General features: G+C 37.6%; 1 protein-coding gene across 3 annotated transcripts in view; it reads left to right on the top strand.

The window, feature by feature from the left end:
- Positions 1-2,309: 2,309 nt before the first annotated feature.
- The window catches only part of LUZP2 (leucine zipper protein 2), a 491,439-nt gene continuing 482,554 nt past the window's right edge, over positions 2,310-11,194 (top strand). The window contains exon 1 of one of the 3 annotated variants that reach the window (XM_053203372.1): positions 2,310-2,784. In XM_053203372.1, coding sequence (XP_053059347.1) covers positions 2,723-2,784 — 62 coding nt within the window. In that variant the 5' untranslated portion in view covers positions 2,310-2,722. The remainder of the gene's footprint in view (positions 2,785-11,194) is intronic. The other 2 variants (XM_027072976.2, XM_027072975.2) reach the window with 2 other exon arrangements.

Here is an 11,194-nt window from a genome sequence, read left to right as displayed (position 1 = left end):
CCCAAGAAGAAAAGACTTCTGCCGAACGGCAGATCTATACTTGAATTCAGAATATAATACCGCAATCCTCTAAATCTGCAGGAGTTTCCAAAATCTCACTTAGGCTCACCTTCCAAATGTGCTTTCCTGATGCTTGCGTGCCCTTCTAAGTTCGATGTCTTTTTTTTTTTTTCCTACTTGCAGAAAATTCACAAAGGCCAACAAACCTTGTGGTTCTTTATTGGTCTCCGATACAGAGGTACAACATAACTGCGAGACACAGTCTAAAAAGAATTCATTCTAATACTCGCCTTTCTTGGTTGACAATCTACAGTTGTCTATTGTTTTATGTTTTATGGCTAATAAAAAGTAATGCAATTTAGGCTGGGGAAGGTCTTTTCTTACATAGGTGTGTTAAAAAAAATTTCCTTCAAAAGAAAGATTATGAAGTGATACAGCCTGAATTTGAATGCTATCTACTAACTAAGTGATCTAGTGACCTTGAGCAAGTGACTTAACCATTCTGAATCTGTCACATCAACTGCTAAAGAGGAGAATAATGAAAATGACTACTACATTTGGTTCCTATAGTTAGGACCACAAGATAATGAACTCAAACTTGTTATGTAAACAAATATGTGTTCCACAAGTATGAGCATTATTTCCTAGTATAGTTTTTTTTTTTTATTACCAAGTAGTCATAGGCTTTTGTTGAGTATACAACTCAAATGTTCACCTTTCAAACTAAGCAGGAAATCTATTGTTAGATAATTCTGGCAGGAGCAAACTGAAATACATATTTTCCTTTGGAGTCAGAGTTCTGTTTTAGCAGAGTGGAGTGCAATTTTTCTTTGTAAATGACATGTTATTCACATGTGAGTTGATTTTATATATGCCTGGTTATATCTATTGTGAATCCTATTGCCCAAGGGACTGGTACCCAGCTTGCAAAAGTTATTATTCATCTATTTTAGTAGTCTGAGGTTTTAAAGCAATATGTGTCCTGTATAAATGTCTTAAACTTCAATCCCATTAAAAACAAAAACAAAAATCAGTAAAATAGATGGTTAATTCTTTAAACTTGTATCCTCTTTAAAATAAAAGCTTTTTAACGACTATTTTTTCCTACAAATCATGTTTCAAAAATTAGATTAAGGGGATGCTTCATCTAAATTTTACTCTAAGTGTCTTGCCCCTGAAAAAATGGAATGTGAGCTGAACGCTCTGGATAGGAATTGCAGTTGACCACCTGACCTTTGCCACATGGGGTCTTTGGTGCACTCTAGCCGTTACTGAACATCAGCTTTGTGTTGATCACTGGACTACTTGTACTAGGTGTAATGTTCCAGGCAACAGTAGGGTTTGCTTAAGATTTAAGACAATGAAATTCTTTGTTAAAAAGAAAAAAAAAATCCAGCCTAGATCTTACTGGTCTTCAGTTACCTCATTTCTATAATAGGGACAATATTAATTTATATTTCTCTAGGATGTCTCTGGTGAAGATCAAATGTGTTGATGTATAAAGAAGTACTTATAAACATTCAACCAAGAAATACTGTTGGAATATCAAAAATAAACCATGTTTTAAGGACCCTAGAGTGAGCATCTCAGTTGAAGTTGGCTGGTTTTTTTTTTCAGAATTGCTTTTACAGAAATATTATTTTGTATTAGTTTCTAAAATTTTTCTCATTTTCCAAAATAAAGCTTAATATCAGATGTTTATTATAGAAAATATGAAAAATACATTTAAAAAATGACAGAGTCTTCTGTCTTCTGATACCGCCACTTTGAGTTAATTACTGTTAGCATTTTGATGAATATTAGTTATGTGTCCTCACCTGAAGGAAAGGACCCCTTCAGGTGAGTGAATTTGGGCCACCAACTCCAACCCCACTGTCAGCTGCTGGTACAAGGGGACAGATTGAAATTGGAGGAAGGTCAGAAATCTTCAAAACCAGAAGCAGCAGACGTCCTAACTGCCCCGAAACCTCTTTATATTTATATCCACGTTTGCGGCCAAAGAAGCTGGCAGTGACATTATGGGCTCAGGGTGCGTTTCTGGACACTGCTCACTTCTGCTTCTCTTCAGTCTGCATCAGGCTAATCATTATGCAATTCTAATTAGAATATTTTAAACACTCTTCAGAGCCACGTTTTTCCAAACACTGTGTAATCAGGTGAGGGACACCTGCTTGCGAGTCTGAGCGTGATGGTCTTTCCCAGTGAATTCTGTCTCACATCCTGCTGAGTACTCAGGTTCAATTACTGGAAGGTTAGATTTCTCTCCTCGCCCCCCACCCCTGCTCCGCCCTTCCCCTCCCTACCTTTCCCCGTCCTCAGGGGAAGGGGAATACATGGTCAACCCCAGGAGGGTGTGCAGTCCGGGGAGCGGGGAGCGCAGCCCGTAGACCCGAGCGCCGGGCCATCACTGGGAACCCCTCCCTCTCCCCGCACCGCCTCCAGCTCGAGTGACAACGCGCCCTCCAGGCTCGGGAGCAGCCGCGCGTGCCGAACAATCCCGGGCAGGGCTCGCCTCGCTGGTGACATCACTGCCGAAGATACTCCCCGCTCTCTCAGTGCCTGCCTTCACGAGGCGTCCGTCCGTTTGTCCGTTTCCTTCCATCCGCTGCTGGAGAGGGCTCAGCGCTGCCGGGGACAGAGCCGGGCACCGAGGAGCGACAGGACCCGGAGGAGGAGGGAGAGCAAAGGCAGCGAGGGAAGGAGGACCCCGGCAGGCGACAGCATGAAATTCAGCCCAGCGCACTACTTGCTGCCTCTCCTGCCAGCGCTGGTCCTCAGCACCAGGTGAGTCCAGGAGCGTGAGTGACCTGAGCCAACAGGCGCTGTGGGTAGGGGTAAGTTGGTCCTACCGCAGGTCACCTGTCAGGGCCAAGGACAGGCACTTCAGCTCTTTGCACCTCCCGCCTAAGTTAAAGGATATCTCTGTGGTTCGGGCTTCAGATCCTTCCGGGAGAATAGAGCCCTTTTCTAGTTATCCTAGTCCTTAGAGAAAGTCTGTGTTCTTACCGGCAAGGGAACCAAGAGCTTTCCCTTTCAAAGAAAATATGTTTCCCTCCAGCCCTAGTAGGAGCAAACAGATAACAGGCAGTAATACCAAAATTAAGGAAATGGAGAGACAAGGAGGAAATTGTCACCAGGCAGTGTATTTATATTAGAGCTGACTTAATAGCCACAAAGCGTACTTACCTCCTTCAAGTGTGTCTGATTTTAAGGTAGGAGAATAATCCTGGAAGATAGTAAACCTTGTACAAAAGTTCCTGGACTCATGAAATGGCCTGTTTTAAGGTCTTGAGGAAGCTTAGTGGTAGGCATTTTCATGTGGCTGTCCTGTGAACAGGTCTAATTAGAGAACACACAAGGCGATTAAAAGTTAGAAGGCACTCTCAGTGTGCTGATGCAGAGACCCTAGTCAGAAACAATTAAGTACTGTACTTCATCACTGGCCACTGAGGGGACTTTAAGCCCCAGCACAGAGAAGCTATTTTTAGTGGAGGTTTAAAATGCAATGGTTGAAAAGAGTTTTGTGACTCCCCACTGTTGATCAAGTCCCAAAGTTGGTGATGGGCTTGCATTCTTCTTCCTCAAGAGAAGCACAAAGGTGGTCTGTTTCATTGCCCGGGACTGAGCCTTTATTCTGTATGCTCTTAACATCATATTGGCAGCAACCTCTTTCCCTTGGCTACTAGAAAATAAAATAACCCTCACAGCAAGAGCTTCGTTTCAAATCTATGTGAATGGAAACATTATCTGATTGTTCATCTGATGGAAAATGAAGAAGGGAAACAGGGTAATATCAAATTCTGAAATTAAGAATGAAAAAAAACTCATCTATAAAAATGAGGCAGTAAAATTCTGGATTCCATTTCTAATTTACACATCCTCTTTCAGGTTCTTGTAACCAGACTTTCCTTTTAGAATGAAGACTGTTTGATTTAGCCTTAATCACTGATGAACTTAGTCTTTCCTTGCAGACAAAGCCAGGTGACTTTCCCACAATAAAATAGAATATGAGGTGTGTGTATATATATATATATTTTTTCTTTTCTCTAAAGGTTGTTTGTCACTTCAGTACACAAAATGCAGATGGTTTTAAAGTCACTTTGCTTCCCAGAATTACAGTAACTTGCTCCAATTACAGAACCCATTTTAATATTTGTGGTTAGCTTTAAATGACTCAGTGCAAATTGTACATCAGTTATTTTTTTTAAGCGTCTTGCCACTTACACTGAACTCTTGTGTTGTAGTTTAATAATTGTAATTTCTAGAAAAGGGAAATTCTCAAAGTTGGACACTCAACTAGATGCCTGTCATCATATGCATAAAATAATAAATATTTAAACAATAGAAACCCTGCCCACAATGATTTTTAAAGACATTGAAAACCCCTAGTGTTCCAAAAGTACATTTGCTTTTTAAGGATGCCATAATTTAAGTGAGTCAGGAAGCTGTATAGTCTCTAGCTTCTGAAGTTTTAGTGTTGGTTACATAATGCAAAGAGCCATTATCTTTCTTTTGATGGAATGGTTAATTTTTATTAGAATAAAATTTTAAAATAATCAACATTTATTACAACAGAAATTAAAATTAGTCATTCCTAGTTTATTTTAGATAAGAAACTTCTGCAGTGTTTTTTATGTAAAACCTATGTCAGGTCTTTAAATTTTCCTTCCTGCAAACTCAACAGAAAGAGCAAGCTGGGCTTAAAAAAAGTGAAACTTTTTATAACTAGTGGCCTGTCCTGTTGTGATTGTTGTGTAGAAATTTATTTTATTGGATATTCAGATTACTTTGTGACAGCAGATTTGACAGTGAATATGGTACTATCAATATGTCATTTTGCAAGAAGAGATTATGTTTTAGTGGTTTCTATCAGAAGGCCATTCTCTTTGTAATATTTAAGGGTTCTTGTAGGCAATGGTTAACGTGCAGGTTAGAACCTAAACAGGTTTGTAAGAACAGTTGCATTAGTGGAGGTGAGTTTATTGTCCTGCTGAGAAAAATTGTAGCTCAGCCATGAGCACCTGGGGCAGTGGGCTTTCTAGCCAAAGACTTGTTAGTTTCTTAGTCAGTGGTCTTGTATGTGAAGCAAGTGGCATTTCACATGCTTAGGTTATGTTGAAAGCATTAGCACAGGATGGCAGTTGCTAGATATTCTTATATAGCCTTTGGATGTTATCACTTTTATTGTCAAATCTTTTCAAAGTGTGACGAATGTGGATCTGCAGCTCTTCATGCAAAAGAAACCTATGTATTTGTTTCAACATCTCTTTCTCTGGGCAAAGCTCTTTAATACCATACTATTATATTTCCAAGAGGCCTAAAGTTCAGTTGTTTTATAGTAAAGGGATGTGTTCAGCAGAACACATGCTGCAAGTAGGGAAAGATCATTATTATATAATAGTTTCTCTCCACAAGGATGAAAACCCTAAAACGATTTCACCTTTTAAATAGGAATTTTTGGATAGCTGTTTTTGTTTGCTCTTCATCTTTACATGTTTATAACAACTTTAGATGCTAAAGCCTCAAAATGCCATAATTTTCACCATAGTGAATAACACTGATGCCCCTCAAGTAAAGTGAGTTACTTTATTTGTCCTGAAAAAAAGTTAAATGTTCGCCATGAACAACAACCAAGAATTGTCCTCTGTTTCACTGGTAAGCCCCATAGAGTTAAAAAGAGCCATTTAATTTTCTGTACATTGTCTCTCCTGTTTATAAAGTTCATGTAAATTCAAAACAGCAAGTTAATGTTATGAATAATGAAGCTAATGCAGAAACCCATTTAACCTGTGCACAAATAAATGTGGTCAAAGAAAGCAAACATATATTGGTTTAATAGCTTTAGAGTAGAATGACTGTACTTTTTAAATAGCTTCATTCTGTAGAAGTATTAAATTGCTATTCCAAGGCATCCAGCAATTCACTTCAGAAAGAGGTAGTATAGGTATTGAAGAGTAGGGTGAAAAAAATCTTTAGAAGTTCTTGGTGAAAAGGGACCCATGGAGTGCTGGGGAAGGCTTGTGCTTTAGTCTGCTGAACCTCTGTTCCTTTATGCTGTGATTCTACTCTTGATGCCTTTGGTTTATTGAGTTTTAAATGACTTAATGGGGAGAGAAACATGGCAGGGGAGAAGTGAAGGTCTACTGACTTCTGGTGGTTTTCCATCAAGCAAGAACTTTAAGCAGATGGTCGCTTATAGTCCTCACAATAGGAGTCACCTTAGAGGTCTCTCCTGGTCCCTCTGATCAGCAGTCACACCACATGTTTACTCTGGAATCTATTTTTAGATGATACTGTATATTGAAGATGCTCCAGGCTCTTATTTGCTCTGTACCTAAATCTAACCTCAGAATCAAGTTGATGTATAGGACAAAGACTTAGAATCACAATTAAAACACAATAAGCAGCTTAAAAAAACAACAAACAACTTAAGCAAATAAATTTTTGCAGTCTTCCTTGAACCTCCCCCAAGTTGATATGAGATAATGTGGGTTTATTCTCCCAAGGCCTACACAGAGTGAGTCTTGCCACACATACCTCTATATGACCCTACGTACATTCCTTTGTGATAAGAATTACACACTTCTGTGTAATCGAATTGGAGACAGGTCTTTTCTAGGCTAAGACAGTATTAATAAGCAAATGTTTCTGATTTTTCAGATTTTAATTCTGGACCCTAGTTGCCTATTTCCAATAGCAATTTTTAAAATTACTTATTAGGGGATTTATTTATGGATTAAATTTATTTCCCTCATGACTAATAAGTGACCCCTCCAACATTTATGATATGACCACAATTGTCCCAGACCAAACTCCATGTGATTCAAAAGAAGGAATATGACCTACCTACCAGGAAGCAAAAATCATTGAAACCACTGAGGGGTATGTGCTAACAATACTGTGTTTTCTCAAGTGTGTGGTATGGGTGCTCACGAGCCTGTTTTGACTGACTTCTACAGGAAATCCCTTTAATGAATAGGGCTAAATCATTTAACCTGATTCAACATATTTAATACTGAGTTTTCTTCTCTGAAAAAGCAAACAAGTCCATTTGAACTTCATAACCTTCAGATGTCTTTGATGTTTTCATTATCACACATTAAAAGTGTGTCTGCAGTGTGCCAGTCATTGCATATGGCATCAGGACAATAAGATATTTAGTTCCAGATGCATGTCCTCCTAACCCAGTCATGCACAGAAATTGTTACGGGTAAGACCAAATTGGATAAATAACAACAAGCATTTTGAAGTTCTTGATACAAATAGAGAAGAGAGTGAATAATGATAGTGGAGGAGTATCAGAAGTAACTTCCACTTTGAAGACAGTGAGGGAAGTAATATATTTTAATTTTAAAACTTGAGTATCCTGCAGCACTTGCTATCTGTGTGATGTTAGGTGAATTTCTTACCTATCTAGCTATCTCATGTAGAAAATAGGACTACTTATAGAAACTACCTGAGCAGTAAGGACTGAATGAGTTTATTTAGAAAAATTGGCCAATATTTCTTAGAACAGAGTAAGTGATCAACAGGGACTAGGCTGTGTAGGTAATACTATGTTTTAATTATTTTCACAAACTTTTTGTATCTATGATTGATCAGGACATATCAAAATAAATTAAAACTTGGATACAAGTCAATTGAATGGTAGAATATGAACAAGAGTCACAGTCCTCATTTAAAAGTAGGAAATTTTGGCAAAGAAGAGAGAAGCAGTAGTAGAAGTAATGAGGATTACCTCGTTACTAGGCTGCTTCTTTCAAAAGTATTTTGGTGGCAAAGTGCCTGGATGGTGCAGCGCACTTTGGCAAACACTGTGAAAAACTGTAGTTTATAATTTATCGTATAGAATATGTTTTAGCACAAAAGTACATATTTAGCTACTTGTGTATCTGTTTAAAATTTAGTTGTATATATAGCACATCCATCATATCAAATCAAAGCCATGAGCATCAGTAAAAAGACGCTTTGAAACTACATAAGAAGGATTGATGTAAAAGGTTAAACAACTTTAATTTCTACTTTTCAATTGATTTCATAATCTGTTGACAATCTATGAAATACAGTTTCTTCTCTTAATTTTTCTAAATATATAACAGATTTTTTTTCTACTGAGAACAATTTGAAAACCAGTGATACAGAAGAAACACAACTATGTCTTAAGAGTCATCACATGAGTTATTCCCTAAGGTTTTTGAAAATGACTTTAGAGACCATCTAGTTTCAACTAGTTTGCACATATTTCATCATAACGTTTTCATAGTTTTGCCAAGAAATTCTGACCACTAAATGAAAAAAAATTTTTTTTGCCATAGATTATTGTGTGTTTGTGAATGTGTGATGTCTATTAATCTAGTGAATCCTGGAAAAGGGTATGATTTGCTGCTGTGGGGAGATAATAAGGCATAGATTATTGTTAAATCTGCATCAAAGAAAGGACACACGTTTACTGGGATGTCTACGAACTTTGCTTCATAATTATAGGAAGCAAAAAATCTAAACTATCACATTCAGATGCAATCTGAAGGTCAACCAAGTAAACAGTGTGCTCTGAGAATGCTTTCATAAACACTGGGAGGCGTCATTATACCATAGGTAGTGATTGCATTGCAATTATGTCTGACTTGTTTGGTGTTGCTTTCGAGTGTTTTAATCTCTTTGAGTGTACTTTAAAGAGTTTGTTATTGGGAAACATACTGTGAATATAAGGTTGTATTCTATTCTAAAGCCCTTCATTTTAGAGATGAGAAAACTGAGGTCCAAAGTGACAGACTCCTCTAAGGCTGTAGAAGGAAACCAGAACAAGGATCCAACATTTACCCCAATACCCAGTAATCAAGCTATATTTGTATGGTTGGTCCCTACAATATTATCTAGAACTATTGTAGTTATTGTGAAGTTACTCTAAAACAAATTCTCTGAGCACGTATACTCATGGTAGAACAACAGGCTTTAGTCAAAGGAAATTACAGCAATGGGGAGTTGTTTGTTTGCGTATATTCAGTTGTTTTTTGAAGAGTGAGATGGCTTAAAAAGAGATCCAGGTCATTTTCAAAACCCAGAGTAGTCATTAATGAGTTCTCACCTTGGTACACAGTTTACTTCTCAAGCAATACACCTCTAATAGTTCCTGTTGATTTTTCCGTTCTATTGTGAAGGTGATATTGTTGATGTCTTTGGGATCTTTTCATTGAATCTAGTTCCAATAAACGTAGTTCCTAGCTAGGCATTTGCTTTTATATTCCTTACCTATCAAACCTATGCTGTAACTCTGTGGTATTGTTCAATGGGAAACATACTCAACTATCCTACAATGAATAGTTCCCAGATATGTTCGCATGGAAATTTATGGTGAGTTTTAACACTCCATCTGGTGTTACCTGTCTCTACATTTTCATCATAGCCAGTGAGCAACTTATATAGCATTTTTAGGGTCAGACATACATATTTGTCTTTGGATAGGTTTCTTAACCATTCAGACTTTAACTTCTCATCTATAAAATGGAGAATAGTACTGTCTGTCATTTAGGGCATTTAGGATTAAAGAAAATGTACTTAAGTGCTATTTCAGTGCATATAGCTGTATAGCTGTGTTCTGTAGTCTTTAAGAGATCCTAAGACATGTTAGCTATTAGTATCGATAGAGAGTACAATTTAGCGTGTTGATTTTATATTGGACACCTCAAGCAACCGACATTTAATTATTTTATCAAAATCCAAAATAAATTCCTTAAATGAATTGATTTGTATAGCCAAAACATGAAAAACATTTATTTCCTAAGATTTTGCTGGGGGTAGGCAGGGAGGAATTGAGCCCAGTGATTAATCCTTGGGGGAAAAATGGAACAAGAACATGCAATGACTTGCTGCCCTCCAAAATTGTCCTTGCATCTGAGCTAAGGTATTGCTAGGAGCTATTGCAGATTCTGGACCAGCCTTCATCTCCTATCCTTATAGAAGATGTGACTTCCTCCAGCCTATTCTCCAGAGGATTATTAGGGTTTCTAATTTCCTGTCCTTCCAACTAATATTCAAAATACTCTGAGCAGAAGCACTTAGTGAGCAAGGTTTACAAGAAGTATTTGCCCTGTCATATGGGTTAAATCCAAAGAATGTGAACTCAAACAGACTTTGGAATAGCCCCACTAGCTACTTGACTTAATGTCAATTAACAACTCTTAGCCATATTTTCCTATCAGTAAAAAAGGTGATAATAATGCTCCTCTGATTTAAGAGTATTTAATAAGATAATGTGTATAAAGAATAGTGTCTAGAACAGAGAAATTCAATATATTTTCAGTCTTATCTGACTGAAGGGGATTAGAGCACTTTTACCATACCAGAGTGTACTTTCATTTCAGAAAGAGCGATCCCTAATAAATACACACCTGATGCTGGTGTGTGCAAGACAGAGGTATTGGTGAAGAGATTTTAGAGTTCAACCCCATCTTCCCTTATCACAGATGATAAAACTGAATGGAAACTTTATTTTCCTTAGGAGTTCTTGAGGATGATTTGAGGCCAAAGTAAAAGCCAATTCTGGATTGTCCTATAACCAATCTCAGTTAGCAACACTGATTTAAACACCTGTAACATCCTCAAGAAAAAAATAAGGAAAACCAGTATGACCTGTCCTAGCTTCTATTTGGGGTCTGAAAGCTCCAAATTATGTTGCTAATAGTTAAACATTAAATACAGTTATTAAATTATATTACCATAATATATTAATGCCTTTAAAGGAAGTTCATGTTTCAAGTTTACCTGAGGATGATGGAACCAAAGAGTTCTATCTTAAACTAGGACAACATAACAGCAACAAGCCTTTTTGACAAATTGAGGGCTCTGGATTCTAATAATTCAGTGTTCTCACATGGGGTAAGGTTGCTCCTGACCTCTGCGGAATGGTGAAGGGGCTGGAATGGAAAAGGGAAACAAGAAACTTAGCATACTAAGACTCTGGATGTGGTATGCGTGGACAAAGATGGTAGGAGTGAACAAGAAAGTCCTCTATCATGTAAGCCTTCCTGTTTTCATTGTTTTTGTTCGTTACTGTTTTTTAAATGCTCTTCTCTAATGCTTACAGTCATGCATTGGTTGTCTTTGCAGTAAACTAAGCCATTAGCATTGGGCAGGGAAGGGGGCAAAAAAAAAAAAAAGATTCTGAATTGTAAAAGAAAAGACAATGCATGAGAAA

The sequence above is a fragment of the Acinonyx jubatus genome, chromosome D1, assembly GCF_027475565.1.
Source record: "Acinonyx jubatus isolate Ajub_Pintada_27869175 chromosome D1, VMU_Ajub_asm_v1.0, whole genome shotgun sequence".
In the NCBI taxonomy this organism is placed as follows: Eukaryota; Metazoa; Chordata; class Mammalia; order Carnivora; family Felidae; genus Acinonyx; species Acinonyx jubatus.
This window is presented reverse-complemented; position numbering and strand designations above follow the sequence as displayed.